General features: G+C 59.0%; 4 protein-coding genes across 7 annotated transcripts in view; 2 read left to right on the top strand and 2 right to left on the bottom strand.

Moving 5' to 3' along the window:
- The window catches only part of PTPRA (protein tyrosine phosphatase receptor type A), a 520615-nt gene extending 519885 nt beyond the window's left edge, over positions 1-730 (top strand). For all 3 annotated transcript variants that reach the window (XM_050974181.1, XM_050974180.1, XM_030239196.2), the window contains one exon: positions 251-730. In XM_050974181.1, the coding sequence (XP_050830138.1) occupies positions 251-325 (75 nt within the window). In that variant the 3' untranslated portion in view covers positions 326-730. The remainder of the gene's footprint in view (positions 1-250) is intronic.
- A 5094-nt stretch (positions 731-5824) lies between these two features.
- MRPS26 (mitochondrial ribosomal protein S26) lies at positions 5825-8972 on the top strand. The gene is made up of 4 exons (XM_050974188.1): positions 5825-6099; positions 6774-6911; positions 7999-8122; positions 8355-8972. Exons 1-4 carry the CDS (start codon positions 5837-5839, stop codon positions 8484-8486), a joined length of 657 nt encoding a protein of 218 aa, XP_050830145.1. The 5' UTR covers positions 5825-5836; the 3' UTR covers positions 8487-8972.
- On the bottom strand, positions 8880-10488 carry LOC103823096 (neurophysin 1-like). 2 transcript variants are annotated; one of them, XM_018923168.3, is made up of 3 exons: positions 10363-10488; positions 10080-10281; positions 8880-9485 (listed from the first exon to the last, which is right to left on the bottom strand). In XM_018923168.3, the coding sequence occupies exons 1-3, from the start codon at positions 10480-10482 to the stop codon at positions 9436-9438; spliced, it is 372 nt and encodes a 123-aa protein (XP_018778713.2). In that variant the 5' UTR covers positions 10483-10488; the 3' UTR covers positions 8880-9435. The 2 variants fall into 2 exon arrangements, with proteins under 2 accessions (XP_018778713.2, XP_050830148.1); XM_050974191.1 differs by lacking the exon at positions 8880-9485 and having other exon boundaries at positions 9998-10281.
- Positions 10489-13476: 2988 nt separating this feature from the next.
- Positions 13477-15692, bottom strand: LOC103823121 (vasotocin-neurophysin VT). The gene is made up of 3 exons (XM_030239275.2): positions 15412-15692; positions 14345-14546; positions 13477-13684 (listed from the first exon to the last, which is right to left on the bottom strand). Exons 1-3 carry the CDS (start codon positions 15529-15531, stop codon positions 13515-13517), a joined length of 492 nt encoding a protein of 163 aa, XP_030095135.1. The 5' UTR covers positions 15532-15692; the 3' UTR covers positions 13477-13514.
- Positions 15693-17361: the final 1669 nt, after the last annotated feature.

Genomic DNA, 17361 nt, shown 5'->3' on the forward strand with positions numbered 1-17361 from the left:
GGAGCAGGTGGGGCTGGGTGAGCTCTTGCAAGAGGGGTTTGCTCAGGGTTTTAGAGAAAAGTCTCTTGGGATCCAAACAGAACCTCAGAGAGGGAAGGGGAAAGCAGAATTTCTTTTGCCATGAGTACCCCAGGAAGGGCTTGGGGGTCACAAGGAGGTGGGACCCGCTCTGGACACCTGCCCAAGCATGAGGTGCTGTCTCAGGTGTGGATTTCCCTGCTGTGACCCTGTTCTCTCCCACATGCCACAGGAACAGTACGAATTCTGCTACAAGGTGGTGCAGGAATACATCGACGCCTTCTCAGACTACGCCAACTTCAAGTGAAGAAAAACAGGAACAAAAAATCCACACCCACCCTCCCAAAAACAAATGACAGAAGAGTTGCCTTCTTTAATATTTTGTAATATTCTGTTTGTTAATATACCCTCCCCAAACAAAACAAAAAAAACAAAACCTATGTGTATATATCTTAACTGTTTTAGAGGTTGGTACCATAAGCTTCATATTAGCTGGAGATTTTATATGTAGCAAAGTGTTAGTGCAGATACTGTTGGCTCCTTTTTTTCCAATGTTTTATTGGGGAATTAAATAGCTTGATGTTTGGATTAATATTGTCATACCATCTCTCTTCTGGAGAGTTGATACAGGCTTTTATTTTGTTTGTAAATCTTTTTTTTTTTTTTTTTTCTTGAGGGAGTAAAGCCTTTTTAAAAAAAGAAAAAAAAAAAAGGAAAGAAAAATATCCTGGATCTCATCTGAAACAAAACTCAACCCCCCCCTCCACCACCACAACCCCACCAGCACAAGCTTTTCCAAACCTGCAGGGAAATGGTTTCACATTTTTCTGCTGGTCAGCTCTTAAAAAAAAATAAGGAGAAAGAAAAAAAAAAAAAAAAGCTGATTCTGTGTGTGTGTTTATATATAAATACCCTCATTTTTGTACCAAAAGCTAAAAACTTTCCTCCCTCAGGGTCAGGCCACCATATACTGCTGGTTTGGAAACTGTAATTGCCACACAGCAGCACCCAAATGTTGGGATTTCAACCCCAAAAAAGCAAAGCCCAGGAAAACAAAAGGATTTTTGCTCCCTGAAGGAAAGGTCTGTTTATTTGGAGCTGGTCCTGTGGCCCTGAGCTGAGGGTGGTCACTGCCATCCCTGCTGGTGCTCTTGCACCAGGTGAGCTCCAGCCCCAGCTGCTGGAGGAGGTGTCAGATCATTTTTCCTGGCACCCTGAGAGATCACAGAATGAGGGAATGGTTTGGGGTGCAAGGGATCTCGTAGAATATCCAATCCCACCCCTGCCATGGCATGGACACTGTCCACTATCCCAGATCTCTCCAAACCTCTTCCAGCCTGACCTTGGACACTTCCAGGGCACCCTGTGCCAGGGTCTCACCCCCCTCCCAGGGCAGGATTTTTCCCAAATCCCCACTCCAGGCCTGCTCTCTTTCAAGAAGCATCCAAAGGCTCAAGAAATATCCTGAGGAGCAGAGGTGCAGCACTTGAACATTAGGAAAAAAACAGGTTAATATGGTTGATTTTATTATTTTATTTCTTATGAAGCAGTGCCTGAGGAAACACCTTCCATGTTCCTCCTGCAGTCAGGGGCACCATGCCCAGCTTAATGGGGGCACTGGGAGAACTGGTTTGGAGCAGAGGTTTCACTCCAGGGATTTCTCTGGACGCCCCAAACAGTGCTGGGGAGCAGGGGGAGGGTGTCAGGACCCACAAATATTGACAGGGATGTTCTAGGCTCAGGATATGGGGTTGAAATCTAGGAAATTCTGGGTAAAAACAGCCTAGGAGTCAGAGTATCCAAGTTTTTTCAGCTTTTTCCAGCCAGGCAGGATTCACAGGAGGATTCAGTGGAGGCACACAGGCAAGGGGGCACCCTCAGCCACACAAAACACCCCTAAAAGTTGCTTTGCTGCTGCCATCATCCCCACTCCATCACCTGGTACCCTTCATGAACCCCAGCATCACCCCATTGCTAATTCCAGCTCCTGAATTTTGGGGGCTTTGGGCCAAGGCTGTCAGTCACACTCAGAACTAAATGTGGTGACCCCGAAGAAATGGGGACCCTCCTTGAACAGGAGGGCTTCATTTGTCCCCACAGATACTCCACCCAGGAACATGGACCACCCCAAAAAGTCTCTCCATTTCCCTTTTTTTCCTTCATTCCCAGGATCTCAGGGGGTTTGGGGAAATTTTGGGGTGCCAGGAGCTGCCTTGAACTTTTGTCACAGCATCTGCCCTGGCCCCATCCTGCATCCAACTGCAAATATCAGAGAGATGAGCAGCTGCTGGAGATAATCCAGGGCCAGATCCTGCCTAAATCCCCTTCCCAAACTCTGCCCCATCCCCTGGGCTGGGAGCTGTGGGCTCCACTGCCAGCATCCAGCCCCACTTTGGGGGGAGAACCCAGGAAATGGGGGCTGGGGTGGGGCAGGGAAACTGAGGCATGGGGAATTTGCTCCCCTCCTTTCAACAAGAGCATCCCTGGAGCTGCAGAGGGACCATCTGGATCCATCCCTTCCCCAGCTGCCAGGAAATGGGAAATGAGCCCCTTCTGGGGGGTCCCCAGGGCAGAATCCCCAAAAAGGGGTCTCAGGGTGCTGTTCTGTGGTGCCAGGGGGATCTGGGATGAAGGAGGCACCGGGCACTGGCACAGGGAGGCCGATGCCATCAGCGAGGTCCCGGTCCCCCGTGGGAACGGTGGCCAGGCCGACGTCACTGTCACCGAGCCCTTCAAATAGCGGTGCCTGCCCTGCCGGCCACCGGCACCTCCGGCCACCGCCACCACCTCCGGCCACCGCCGTCCACTGCCACCACCGGCACCACCGGCCCCGACCAGGTGAGGCTGCCCCGGCCACGGCAAGGCACGGGCCCCGGGTTGGGGGGGTCCTGCTTGCCCCAAATCAGACCCTAAATGGGGTCTGGGGTGGGTGGGGGGAGTGTCCATGCTGGATCCAAACCCCAGCAGCACCCCGGGGTGCTGAGCCACTCCGGCTTCTGCAGCCCCGCAGGGCACCCAGAGGTGCTCACCCTCTCTGTATCTCCATCCCAAACCCACCCCAAAGTGATGCTGGGTCATTCCCTCCAGCATCTGCATCCCAAACCCACCCCAGCACCACCCATGGGTGCTCACTCCCTCTAGATCCGCATCCCAAACCCACCCATGGGTGCTCATCCCCTCTGGATCTCCATCCCAAACCCACCTGTGGGTGCTCATCCCCTCTGGATCTCCATCCCAAACCCACCTGTGGGTGCTCACCCCCTCTGGATCTCCATCCCAAACCCACCCATGGGTGCTCATCCCCTCTGGATCCGCATCCCAAACCCACCCATGGGTGCTCATCCCCTCTGGATCCCCATCCCAAACCCACCCATGGGTGCTCATCCCCTCTGGATCTCCATCCCAAACCCACCCATGGGTGCTCATCCCCTCTGGATCCGCATCCCAAACCCACCCATGGGTGCTCATCCCCACTGCATCTCCATCCCAAACCCACCTGTGGGTGCTCACCCCCTCTGGATCTCCATCCCAAACCCACCCATGGGTGCTCATCCCCTCTGGATCTCCATCCCAAACCCACCTGTGGGTGCTCACACCCTCTGCATCCCCATCCCCCTCATTCAACCCCTGGGCTTCTACCGAACCCAAACCACCTCCTGGCAGCACGCACGGCTGCTCAACCCTCCCGCAGTCCCCCGGAGGTGTCCCCGGAGCGAATGCCGGTGGGACAGTGCCTCCTGTGTCCCCGCAGCCCCCCGGCCATGGCACCCCGCGGGTCGCTGCTGCTGCTGGCGCTGCTGCTGCTGAGCTGCGCCCTGCCCCGCGGCCGCGGCCAGCACTGGTCCCACGGCTGGTACCCGGGGGGCAAGCGGGACCTCCGGACCCCCGCCAACCTCCAGGTAGGGTGTCCCCCGCTGGTCACCCCCCTCCGGGTCATTCCCGTCCCTGCCGGGGTGATGCCCACCCCGGCTGTGTCCCCCTGCCCAGGGTTTGTGTCCCCCCCACCCTGCTCCTGGGGTTGTAATCCCTCTGGATTATCCCCGCCCGAGTTACACTGCCCCAAATTATCCTCCCTGGATTATGTCCCCTCGCAATTATGTCCGTGTCCCACGATTATCCCCCCGCTGAATTCTTGGATTTATCTCTGCCCCAGGTTAAACCCCACTGCGGGTTTATCACCCCCACGGGCAATAAATCCCTTCAGGTTATCCCTCTCTCTGAATTATCCGGGTTTATCACCCCCACGGACTAAAATCCCCCAGTTTATCCCCCTCCTTGAATTATCTGGGTTTATCAACCCCTCAGGTTATCCCCCTCCCTGAATTATCCAGGTTTATCACACCGGGTTATCCCCCTCCCTAAATTATCCGGATTTATCACCCTCACGGGCTATAAACACCCTCCCCCCAGTTTATCCTCCTCCCTGAATGATCTGGATTTATCCCCCCCCAGTTTATCCCCCTCCCTGGATGATCCCCCCCCAGATCATCCCCTTTTCCCGTGATTATCTTCCCCACCGATTTCCCTTCCTCCCCGAATCCCCGGCACTTGATTCACCCTGGAATTCCCCCCACCCGCGGGGTGATTCCCCCATCCCTGCTGCTTTTCCCCCACGGGTGTCCCCCCTTTCTTCCCCCCTCCCTCAGGTCCTGTCCCCTTTGGGGCCCTGCCGTCTCCTCCCGTGTCCCCCCCGGCGGGAGGAGCCGCTGCCGGTGAGCGGGAACGGGGCTGGGGGGTCCTGGGGGGGTCCCCGGGATTGGGTCTGACCCATCCTGGGGGTCCTGGGCGGTCCCTGGGACCGGTCTGACTCCTCCTGGAGGTCCCCGGGACCGGGTCTGACCCATCCTGGGGGTGCTGGGGGGTCCCCGGGGCCGGGACTGACCTATCCCCCCGCCCCTCTCCCGCAGCCCCCGGCGCTGCGCCCCTGACCGGAGCCACCGACCCCCGCGGGAGTGACCCGGGACCCCCCCGCGGGGAATAAAGGGGCTGGGGGGGATTTGTGCGCAGTGATGGTGATGGAGGGGGCTCGCGTGGGGGTGGGGCATGGGGACAATGGGGACAGCGGTGTCCCTTGGGGCTGCGGTCCCGTGTGGCGGGCGGGGTTTGTGTCCCCAGAGGGATGCCGTGTCCCGTGGGTGGCAGGTGTCGCATCCTTTGGGATCCTTGGGTGGGGAATTCGTGTCCCGTGGGGACGGGTGTCCCATTTTGGGGTGCCCTGTCCCGTGGGGCTGTCGCTGTCCCCTGGGCGGCTGTTCCCTGGGGGATTCCCTGTCCCTTAGGGTTCCGCTCCGTGTCCGACGGGGGATCTGTGTCCCCTTCCTGTGGCGGTGTCCCTGTCCCCTGGGGCTGTCCCTGTCCCCTGGGGCTGGTCCTGTCCCGTAGGTGCCCGTGTCACACGGCTGTACCTGTCCCGTGTAGGGTGTCCCTGCACCACGAATGTCCGTGTCCCCTGGCTGTCCCTATCCCTTGTAGAGTGTCCCTATCCCCGCCGGTGTCCGCGTGTCCCACGGCTGTCCCTGTCCCGTGTAGGATATCCCTGCCCCACGGTGTCCCTGTCCCATGGGTGTCCCTGCCCCGCCGGTGTCCGTGTCCCCTGGCTGTCCCTGTCCCGCGTAGGCTGTCTCTGCCCCGCCGGTGCCCTTTTCCCCTGGCTGTCCCTGTCCCACGGCTGTCCCTGCCCCACGGCTGTCCCTGCCCCTGTCCCGCTCCCCTCCCGAACTCCATTTCCCATCACACCCCGCTACCCTCCCTTCCCGTAGCGCCGCGCGCGCGGAGTGTGACGTCACGCTCCGCGCCGTGCCGTCACTCGGGCGCCGCCATGCTGCGGGCGCTGAGCCGCTGCCGCCCGGGGTCTGTCCCGCTCCCGGGCCTGGCGGCCGCGTTGGATCCCGGCCCCTTCCCGGGGCTCTGCGCCCCCTTGGCCCCGCTGGTGGTGCCGACGCGGGGCCGCAAGACCCGGCATGACCCCCCCGCCAAGTCCAAGGCGGGCCGGGTGAAGCTGCCGCCGCCCGTGGACCCCGAGGAGCTGCTGGTGGTGCTGGAGCGGTACCGGCAGCACCGGCTGGTGCTCAGCGCCCTCCGGTACCGGGGACGGGGATGGGGCTGTGGGACGCGTCAGGGTTGGGCTGTGGCTGTGGAGATCGGGGCCTTGGGGGCTGGAGGCAGGGGGCGGCTGTGGGACAGGAGAAGGTCGGACATGGGCTGGGCTGGGGCTGGCTGTGGGGTTGGGGTGATTGTGGGTTTGAGAAAGGGACTGGCTGTGGGGCAGGGGAAGGTTGCGGGTGGCTGTGTCTCTGGGGATGGAGTTGGAGGCTGAATGAATTGCTGGGGAACAAGAGAGGGTTGTGGGGCTGGCTGTGCGGTGGGAGCCTGGATGTGGGGCTGGGAGGCAGGGGATGTTGGGCTTGTGGCCATTTGGGGCCGCTGTGAGGGACAGTGGGGCACTTTGTAACAGGAGCAGGGAGATCTGGGGGGTGAGAAAGGGTGGTGGGGTTTGGACTGATGAGGGGCAGGGAAGAGTGAGGATGGTGGCACCGGGAGCACTGAGGGGCAGGGGCAGGGTGGTGGCACTGGGAGCACTGAGGGGCAGGGCAGGGGCAGGGTGGTGGCACTGGGAGCACTGAGGGGCAGGTCAGGGTCGGGGTGGGAGCACTGTGGGGCAGGGTGCTGGGGTGGCTCTGCTGTGGGGCTGTCCGGGGAGAACCCGCTGTGCTGCCAGCCCCTGAGGAGCTCAGTGCCCTCCCCTCCCCCTGCAGGGCGGAGTTCAGAGCCGAGGTGCTGCAGAGGAAGCGGGAGGAGCGCCTGGCTGCCGAGGGCTCGGTGGAGGAGCTGGAGGAGCACCGGCGGCTGATGGCCTGGAACGAGGAGGAGAACGCCCGGCAGAGGGCCCGCAGGTCAGCACGGCCCCTGCAGGGCGTGGGGGGCACTGCCCTGCCGGCTTTGGCTTCTGCTCAGGCAGAACTGGGCCCACTTAGAGTCTGGGCTAACATTTACTGAGAAGCTTGGGTAGGGTCACTCTGGGCTGGGTTAGGAACTGGTTCAGGGCTGGGCCCAGTGGGGAATGGTCACACTCAGTCAGCAGAGCTGTCCCCAGGGGTCAGGCCTGGGCCCAGCCCTGTCTTTGCTGATGATCTCCATGGGGAGATTGGGTTCACCACCAGCAGATTTGCAGATGGCACTGAGCTGGGTGTGAGTGTGGGTGTGCTGCAGGGCAGGAGGGCTCTGCACAGGCTGGATCCAAGGAGATAAGGGTTAACGAGACCAAGTGTGGGGTGCTCCACTTTGGCCACAGCAATCCCTGCAGTGCTACAGGCTGGGGACAGAGTGCCTGGACAGCAGCTAGGGAGAAAGGGACCTGCTGTCCCAGCTGTCCCAGCCCCAGAAAGGGACTGATGGACAGCAGGCTGGACATGAGGCCACAGTGTGCCCAGGTGGCCAAGAAGGCCAATGGCTCCTGGCCTGGATCAGGAATGGTGTGGCCAGCAGGAGCAGGGAAGGGATTCTTCCTCTGTGCTCAGCGCTGGTGAGGCCACACCTAGAGTGCTGTGTCCAGTTCTGGGCCCCCCAGTTTAGGAAGGATGTTGAGATGCTGGAGTGTGTCCAGGGAAAGACAGCAAAGCTGGGGAAGGGTCTGGAAGTCAAAGTCCCAGTAGGAGCAGCTGGGAGGGCTCAGCCTGGGTAAAAGGAGGCTCAAGGGAGACCTTGTCACTCTCCACAACTCCCTGACAGGAGGATGCAGCCAGGATGGGTCAGGATCTGCTTCCTAGTAGCCTGGGAGCAGAGGACAAGAGGACACATCCTTTTCCACCCTAATTGATTCTGGGAAATCCTGACCTTTTAAAATAAATCTGCCTGTGCAGCTGTCGTGGTTCCTGTGCCTTTTGCTGCTGAGGGCCAAGTCAAGGTGCTCTGGGCAGCCTCCTGCTCTCCTGGGGGTGGATGTGTCACCTCCTCCATCACATTTTCCTTTCTGTCTGGCAGAGAGGAGAGACTCAGGAAAGAAGAGGAGGAGCAGAAGAGGAGGAAGTTAGAGATTGCAGAGAAACAGGCCAGGAAAATGGAGGCTTTCCTGAAAGAGAAGGAGAAGGAGGTTCTCCAGCTGCAGGTAAGAGCAGCTGGTGCCTCCTGGGAAGCAGGCTGCCAGAATTCCCTGCCAGGGAGCCATGTGGGAGCCGTGGGCTTGTTTTCCACAGATTTTTCAGTTGGCAGCTGGGAACACGAGCATCAGCACCTTCCAGGGGTGTTGACAGCGTGTGGATGGGAGAGAGCTTGAGCCAGAGCTCTTGGGAACAGGCTGGGATAATCCTGGGTGGGACAATCCTTGTCCTTTGCTTCAGGAGGAAGCCAAAAACTTCATCACCCCCGAGAACCTGGAGGCTCGGATCGAGGAGTGCCTGGACAACCCCCGGAACTACAACTTCGCCATCGACAAGGACGGGCGCATCGTCAAGCGCACCGTGCTCTCATAGCAGCCCTGGCAGGGGGCTCCTGGCCTGCCTTGTGTCCAGAGCCCCCCCAGAACACACAGATCCTTCCTTGGAATGTATAAATTGGCCACAGAAGTGGTGGAGAAGGGGTCTGGCTGTGCTGCCTCCAAAGGGTTAACGCCTGCGGGAAAGGGGGTGAGGGGAAACTTGGAGGCTCCAGCAGCCTGGCTCAGCCCTGTTGCTGTGCCTGTGATCCCACCTCCCACGTGTTTGGATCCCTGCTGCCTTCACACACAGCATGTGGGGAGGAGCAGGAGCAGTCCCGAGGCAGAGCCTGGCTCAGCTCCTCGCTGTCAGCTCCTCTGGATGCTTCCAAAAGCAAAGAAGGGCTGAATGAATTTGTAGGAAACACTGACCTTCCCTTTTTTGTTGTTGGGGGAAGGAATTAATTGTAATCCTGATTTCACACTTCAGACCTTCCTTTGCACATCCCTTGGTGTGGCTGAATAAGAAAATGTGTTTGAATGATCCAGGATTTCTGCTGTGTCCTTATTCCTCCCTTTAGGCTTAATTTATTCATCACCACTGAAGGTATAGATAAAATTGTAATGGCTTTGGTGTTCTAGGTTGTTGGGGTCTTGCAGGCTATCAGCTTTGTCCTAAAACTTCTGGTTTTGGGCTGCCCAGTGTTGAGCCTGGAGTTTGCTATGGTTCAGCCATGGTCTGCAGGTCCCTCTTCCTCCTTCCCTCCCTCCCTCAGTTCATTGACCTGAAACCCTCACTTTTTACCTCCACTTTTCCCTAAAAATATTTTCTCCCGAGCCTGCACCTCAACCAGGCGAGCACACAAAACTCACACACTTGTGTCTGGGTTGTTTTTCTGTCCAAGTTTTATTTCTAATTAAGCTCATCACTTCAGTCTGAGTCACAGCCCAGGGTGGGGCTGGGACAGCGATGGATGCGGGATGCTGCAGGTTCTCTCCCGGCTGGGCTACACGAACAGCAGCTCCTGGTCACAGGATGAGTCAGTGCCACAGCCCTCTGAGGGGAGACAGGGGGGAGTGTGGTATGAAACCAGGCAGCACCCACCAGACCCCAGCGACCCCCCAAAACGGGCCCTAGAGATCTCTGAAACAGCCCCCAGGGACCCTCTGAACCAGCTCCCAGAGATCCCTGAAACAGCCCCCAGGAACCCCCAAAACAGCCCCCAGGAGCCCCCAAACATCCAGAGACCCCCCCAGCACTGGGTTTAATGAGCTCTTGCTCACTCCATTCTCTGATGCCTTTCAGGATTTTCAGCAGGATCCCCGGTAGTTTAATTTAGGAAGGAGGGTGAGATTTTTGGAAAAACTAATGAGAGCAGGAGGGGACATGGCTCCTGCGCTTGCTCAGCCCCTAAAATTTGTTTGCTGTCTGCTTCCCTCTGCCCCAAACCCTCCCGCTCTCATCCCTTCCCTGGGGTCTGGACAGGTCCTGGAGCGTGCTCTGGCTGTCGGGGCAATGGATGGACACACGGATGAGACAAACAATCCCTTGGGCATCCTTCCCTCTCCCACTATTCTGTAGAACCCTGAATTCCCTCCCGGCTGTGCGAGGGCTCGGAACCGGAATCCCGGGATGCCGTGCCACCCTCACCGGTGCTGCAGCAGATGCCGGGAGCGGCGCAGCTCCCTCCGGAGCCGCAGGGTTTGCGTCCCGACTCGCAGGGGGTGGGCAGGAAGTTTTCCTCCTGGCAGCGCAGCGCCTCCGAGGTGCCGATGTAGCAGCCCAGCTCCTCCCCGCAGCAGATGTTGGGCCCGAAGCAGTGGCCCTTGTTCCGGGGACCGCAGGGCAGGCACTGCTCGGGGAATGGGGGGGAAGAAGGTTGGGAGAAGGGCAGGATGGGGTTGGGAGTGCTCCAAGCCCCCCCAGGACTTACCTTCCTGATGTCCATGTCCAGCACAGCTCGTTTGCCCCCGATGGGGCAGTTCTGGATGTAGCAAGCGGAGGAGAGAGTCAGGAGCCCCAGGAGGCAGAGGGCCAGAGCCTTGCAGGACATGGTAGTGGGACTGGGGGGATTTTTGGCTGCTCATCCCAACAGCTGGCCCTGTATTTATAGTCCTGGCTCCTGCTTAGGGATTCTGGCACCGGCGTCACCCGTGTTCCTTAAAAACCACAAGGCATTGCTTCCCACAGCGAGGGCTCGGCTAATAGCTGGAGGTCGAGGACGTGAGGTCAAGGACAAGGTGCTGGTTTTCTCCTCAGTGATGAGTCTGGCAGGGACGTGTGGAGGTTGTGGATGCAGCTGGATGGATGTGTGGAATTTGTGGATGGAGCTGGAGGAACCTGTGGAGTTTGTGGATGGAGCTGGATGGATATGTGGAGATTGTTGATGGAGCTGGATGGATGTGAGGAATTTGTGGATGGAGCTGGAGGAACCTGTGGAGTTTGTGGATGGAGCTGGATGGACATGTGGGGGTTGTTGATGGAGCTGGATGGACGTGTGGAGGTTGTGGATGGGGCTGGATGGACGTGTGGAAGTTGTGGATGGGGCTGGATGGACGTGTGGAGGTTGTAGATGGGGCTGGATGGACGTGTGGAGGTTGTGGACAGAGCTGGAGGAACATGTGGAGGTTGTGGATGGAGCTGGATGGACGTGTGGAGGTTGTGGACGGAGCTGGATGGACATGTGGAGGTTGTGGATGGAGCTGGATGGACGTGTGGAGGTTGTGGACGGAGCTGGATGGACGTGTGGAGGTTGTGGACAGAGCTGGAGGAACGTGTGGAGGTTGTGGACGGAGCTGGATGGACGTGTGGAGGTTGTGGACGGAGCTGGATGGACGTGTGGAGGTTGTGGACGGAGCTGGATGGACGTGTGGAGGTTGTAGATGGAGTCTGGGCTCGGGGCCCTTGTCTGGCAGCCCCTTTGGGCTGCTGAGCTGTGGTGTGTCCCACTGGGAATCCCTCTGTCATGGAGAAGGCAGGGATGAAGAAAGGCTGCTGCAGGTGGGATGTGTCCACCCAGGAGTGGGGTGAGAAGGGTGTGTGTTTCCCTTGGCTTCAAATCCCTTTGGTTGGGAGGAAGCAACCCCATATCCTCTGGGATCAGCCATGGGAATGTCCCTGTTGGCCCTGGCCTTTGGGGGATGCTCAGCACTGGGCTCATCCCTCTCTGGGATAACAATGACACCTGCCCATCCCCACCCACCTTCATCCAACAGCTCCAAAGCCACCTGAGAACACCACACCTCTGGGGCAAAGGCCTGAAATCCCAAATTTCCCCACTGCTTCTCCTTGGAGCTGCACACAGGGATTCAGTGTGGTGTCCTGAGCCCCAGCACCAGCAGACAAAGCCCCCCTCTTCCTCCCTGAGAAGCAGAGCTGAGGATGAGGCCGAGGGCTGACGCAACCACCCAAGATCCTGCTCACCCCAGCCCCTTGCCTTCCTTATCCCAATTAGGAGCTTCCCAGCTTGAATAAATTTCCTTACTGAGGACAAAATTTGACGTCCACTGAGATCACTACCCTGCACTGCCTTAATTGGGAATTAGGCAGCCCAGAGCCGGACAGCCATGACCTTTTCCTGTCCCCCTGGCTTGCTTCAAAATCCACCACTTAGAGAGGCTGCCACGAGGGCAGCCAGGTCCCTGTCACCCAGCCCGGGTCAGTGCCAGTCCTTGGGGACAAGGCAGGCACTGGGATCCATGGTAATGGCTTGGAAATGGGGCTCAGCACCTGCTGTGTGCTGGCCCAGCAGCTCAGCTCCGGCTGCTGCACAGGGTGGAGGGAGGGAATTCTCATCCCAGAGCTCCTGTGGCTGCTCCAGGGGTGCCCAGACCCTGCAGGATGTGTCTCGGGTAGAAAAGTGGGGAAAACCCCCAGTTATCAGCCCCTGGTGCTTTTTGGGGACTGGATTTTTGCCAGATTTTGAGGTGTTCATCAGACAGAGCATTCCCAGCTCAGCCACCCATTCCCAGTGCTGCAGGAATGTTGGGGGTTCACATCCTGCATCTTGGAAAATCCGAGTGCTAGAGCTGGGCTGAAAGCCCAATTCCCTCATCCCAGCTTGGAATCCCTCAGCCATGCTGGTGTCCCCCCTTTCCCAATGATTTTGGGGTGATTTGGGGTTGCCCCCCTTCCCCAGGGCTGGGATCAGACGCTGGCTGTGGGAAGCAGGTCCTGGATCAATCCTGCATCCCCTGCGGGGCGCGGGGAGCTGCCGGGGGCAGGATGGATCCTGCCGGTGTCAGCGAGCTCCACCTCCCGGGAGGTGCCACCTCCCTCAGGGACCGTATAAAGGACGAGCTGTCCCCTGTGTCCTGGCCAGTCCCAGCCCGGAGAGACCTCGGAGCAAGGACCCTGCAGGGTAAGAGAGCCGGGAGAGGGTTGGGATACCCCAAATTCTGGGGGTGACTGTGGGATAACAGGGACTGATCTTCCCTGTGGGTGCCAGAGGGGATGGGGAAAGATGAGACCAGCCCTGGAGGGGTCTTTGGAGCTGGGAGCCCAAACCTCTCTGCTCTTGAGGGATTTGGGATGCTTTCCCCAAGGAAAAAGCTTTTCCTTTCTCTTTATCATTTTTAGTAGATGCTGTGCTGATTGCTGAAGGCAGCGAGGCCCCGAATCTGCCCCAAAGAGGGGCTTGGCCACGAGGTAAGGTGACAGTGGCACATCCCAGCTGTCCCCAGTCCCCTGGGGCTGGGTAGACTCTGGAGATGCTGCTGGGTGGGACTCCATGGCCAGATCCCAAATTCCAGCTCTGTCTGAGCTCCTTCCCATAGGAGCTAAACGGACAGAGCCAAATCCTGCACCCAGCCCAGCCCAACCAACTGCACTCTGTGGGGATTTGGGGACAGAAGACCCCCCACCACCTCCATCCTGAGCCCCAGCCAGATCCCCTGGATTTGGGGACAGAAGATCCCCCACCACCTCCATCCTGAGCCCCGAACAGATCCCCTGGATTCCCCAGGAGCCACCCCCAGTGCCCGGGACGAGGCCACCACAGTGCACGAGGGCTTTTATTGGGTCTGCTATGTACAGAGCCGAGCTGGGGGGGTCTGTCAGGGCAGGGGGGACTCCCCACGCCCCGGCTCAGAGCAGGGGGTGCTTGCCCTGCTGCTGCTGCCGGTTTGCCAAGTGCATGAGCTTGAGGAGCAGATCTCCGGCCGAGCCATCCAGCACCGTCAGGTTCTTCTCCTCCGCCGCCTCCTGAGCGTCCTCGCTGCCCTCGTCCAGGCAGCCGGTGTCCATGGCACACGTCTCTGCCGCGGGAAGCAAAACGTGGCCATGGCACGGGTTATTTGGGATCATCAGGGGGGTGTTTTTGGCTGGGGAAGGGGTTGGTGGCAGCCTGGGGACCAGCACAGTTCGTGCTTCTGTTTATTTCTCCCGTTAAGCAGGGAGCGGGGCTGGGGTTTCTGGCACGTCAGGGAGACCCACCATGAGCTTTTCCTGGTGCTGGCCAGGAAAAGCTCATGGTGGGTCAGGAAGGAGCTGCGAGCCCAATCTTTTAGAGTCAGAATGGTTTGGGTTGGAGGGGACCTTCAAAGAACATCTTCTGCCACTGCCTGTTACGGGCAGGGACACCTTCCGCTATCCCAGGGTGTTCCAAGCCCTGTCCAGCCTGGACTTGGACACTTCCAGGGATCCAGGGGCAGCCACAGCTTCTCGGGGCACCCTGTGCCAGGCCCTGCCCACCCTCCCAGGGAGGAATTCCTTCCTTACAGCCAGCCTGAATCCACCCATCCCCAAATTACCTCCGAACACCCCCAACACCTCTTCCCCTCCACACCTCACCTTCCCCTCCCTAAAACTCAACCACACCACCAGAGAAGCGTTACCTTCAGGGCTCTCCCCCTTCCCATCCCGCCAGGCTCCCCACCCACCCACCCACCCACCCGGCTGGCTCCGTGCCCGGTTACCGGCGGTGCAGCAGATGCCGGGCGCGGCGCAGCGGCCCCCGGCGCCGCAGGGCTGCCCGCCGGGCTGGCAGGGCGAGGGCAGCGAATCCTCCTGGGCGCAGCGCCGCGTCTCCGCCGTGCCCAGGTAGCAGCCCAGCTCCGCTCCGCAGCAGATGCCGGGCCCGAAGCAGTTGCCTCTGTTGCCGGGACCGCAGGGCAGGCACTGCGGGAAGGAGCTGCCTCAGTGCCCGCACCCCGAACAAACCCTTCGTGCACCCCCTTGTATTAGAAACCCCCACGAGAATGCACCCTTGGGTACAGAGAGCAGCTCCCCACCAGCTCCTCTTACAGCTCTTGGACGTGCCACGCTGCCACCAGCAATGGTCACTGCCACCAGCAACGGTGACCTTGTGTCCCTGCTTTAGGGTGTCCCCCTGACCTCTCTGTCCCCCCTCTGTGCTCTGTCCTCTCCTGCTCTCCCCAGCCCAGCAGGACGCTCTGTTGAGACTCTTCTCCAGGTGCCAACAGCACTTTGGAGCTGTCACTCCTCCACCACTGCCCTGTCATGTGTCCCCAGCCACCCCAAAACAGCCACTGCTCCCGGGAGCGTGGCACAGCCAGCGGTGCCCAGAGGTGACAGGGAGTTTCTACACCCCCAGAGCCCCCCTGTCTCTGAGTATAGAAAGCAGCTCCCCACCAGCTCCTCTTCCAGCTCCTGGAGGTGCCACGCTGCCACCAGCAATGGTCACTGCCACCAGCAGTGGTGACTTTGTGTCCCCGCTTTGGGGTGTCCCCCTGACCTCCCTGTCCCTCCCCGTGCTCTGTCCTGTCCTGCTCCCCCCCCAACCCAGCAGGGCGCTCTGCTGTGGTCAAGCTTGTGCCTCTTCTCCAGGTGCCAGCAGCACTTTGGAGCTGTCACTCCTCTGCCACTGCCCCGTCATGTGTTCCCAGCCACCCCGAAAACGCCACTGCTCCGGGAGCGTGGCACAGCCAGCAATGCCCAGAGGTGACAGGGAGCTTCTGCACCCCCAGAGCCCCCCGGTCCCTCCCGGAGCTCCATCCCGTGTCCCCGAGCGCCCATCCCGTACCTGTCGCAGAGCTGTGTCGGCCAGCGCCCGCTTCCCGCCCCGGGGGCAGTTCTGGATGTAGCAGGCGGAGGACAAGGCGAGGAGGCAGAGGAAGGAGAGGGGCAGCGAAGGCTCTGCCATGGTGCAGGGTGCCCGCGGCCGTGCCAGGGGAAGCTGCTCCAGCTGCTTCTGGCCCCGTGCTGAGAGAGCTGCTATTTATGCTGCCATCACCCCTTCCCAGGGGAGGAGGAGGAGGAAGAAGAGGGGTGGGTTGGGTTTTTTGTTGTTTTTCCTTTTTTTTTTTAAATCCCTGTCTTTTTTTTTTTTTTTTTCTTTTTCCCAAATCGCATCCAAGCAAATCTGTAATTGAGATGATTCAGTGCAGCAGCACTCGGGGCTGGTGAATCCCACCCTTGGCTGCTCCAGGGGGCACGGGCCGGCCCTGGGATGGGCTTGGGAGGGGCCCTGGATGGGCTGGGAGAGGTTCAGGGAGAGGTGCTCCTTCAGAAGGAGCCGGTTTGGGGAGGGATGGGGGTTTGGAAGATGCAGTCTGGGGAGGGATGTGGGTTTGGGGACAGATGTTCATTTAGGAGATGTGATTTTGGGAAGGATGCAGATTTTGGGAAGGTTTCGGTTTGGGAGTGATGTGGATTTTGGGAGAGGTGCTGGTTTCAGAGGGATGCTGCTCTGTGAGCAATGCTAATTTGGGGAGGGATAAGGATTTGGAAGGTTCTGTTTTAGAGAGGGTTGTTTATTTGGAGAATTGTGGTTTGGGATTGATGCTGGCTTGGCAGGATGCAGATTTTGGGAGAGGTGCTGGTTTGGGAAGGGGTGCTGGTCTGAAGGGGTGATGGTTTGGGAACTGGTGGTGGTTTGGAGCATGCTGGCCCAGGAGGGATGGTGTTTTGGGGAGGGATGCTGCTTTGGGGAAGGATGCTGCTCTGTGGGATGCTGATTTAGGGAGGGATGCTGCTTTTCAGGACGCTGCTTTGACTGATGCTGCTCTGGAAGGGAAGACTGGAGGGGAGTGATGGGGTTGGGGCTGGGAGAGAGCCCTGGGTGCACAAAACCACCCCAAACCCCAGGGGCTGGGCTGCAGCACTGGGGTGCAGGGCCAGGACTCTGTCCCCAGAGTGATCCATCAGTGCCACCCACGGCTCTTCTGCCTCTTCTCCCTCCTCTCCAAGAAAGCAGAAGGCAGGAAAGCAGTGGGAGAGGGGAGACCAAAGGAAAAGGCACCTCTGGGGCTGGCACCAGCACCCTCATGTCACCCATGGGCTGTCAGAAACATCTGTACAGGAAAAACACCAACAACAACCCCTGCCCCATCCAGCCATGAACATTCCTGCTGTTCCCAGATCCCTTTTCCTGCTACACCGAGGGCAACCTCAGGTATGTGAAAATAAATGTGCAGAGAGGAATTCGGTGCCTGTGAGTTTCCACCCTCTGCTTCTCCCCCCCAAAAAATGCTGGGACTGGCTCACAGGGATCAGGAGGGTTTATCTGAGAGGCTGGGAGGGGGCTGGACAATGTGGGGTGCTGCCAGCTGTGGTCCCACTTCTGGAGTGGTTTTATCCTTATTTTGACATTAGGTGGGGAATTGAGGCAGAGAACCATAAAAATCAGCCTGGATATCACTTGGGGTGGCTGAACATGTTTTTCCCCTACCCCTCATTATTTTCCCTCATTTTGTCCCCCTCATTAACATCCCCTTTTCTGCTGGACAAACACCCCAGCCCCAGTTACAGGGTGGTACCCTGGGTGGGGAAGGGGCTGCTCTGCCTGAGCATCCCAAGGAAATGATGATCCCACTTCAATCCTCCCTGGAAAACCTTGGTGTTTGTTTCAAAGTGCTTTGAAAAGCTCCAAAGGAAGCAATGCTGGAGGGGGCTGAACCCCAGAGCACCCCCCAAGGGAAACTGAGGCACGCAGGGAAGCATTTAATGCATCGGTGCTGGGGGTCCCAGCCCG

The sequence above is a fragment of the Serinus canaria genome, chromosome 4, assembly GCF_022539315.1.
Source record: "Serinus canaria isolate serCan28SL12 chromosome 4, serCan2020, whole genome shotgun sequence".
NCBI classification, from domain to species: domain Eukaryota; kingdom Metazoa; phylum Chordata; class Aves; order Passeriformes; family Fringillidae; genus Serinus; species Serinus canaria.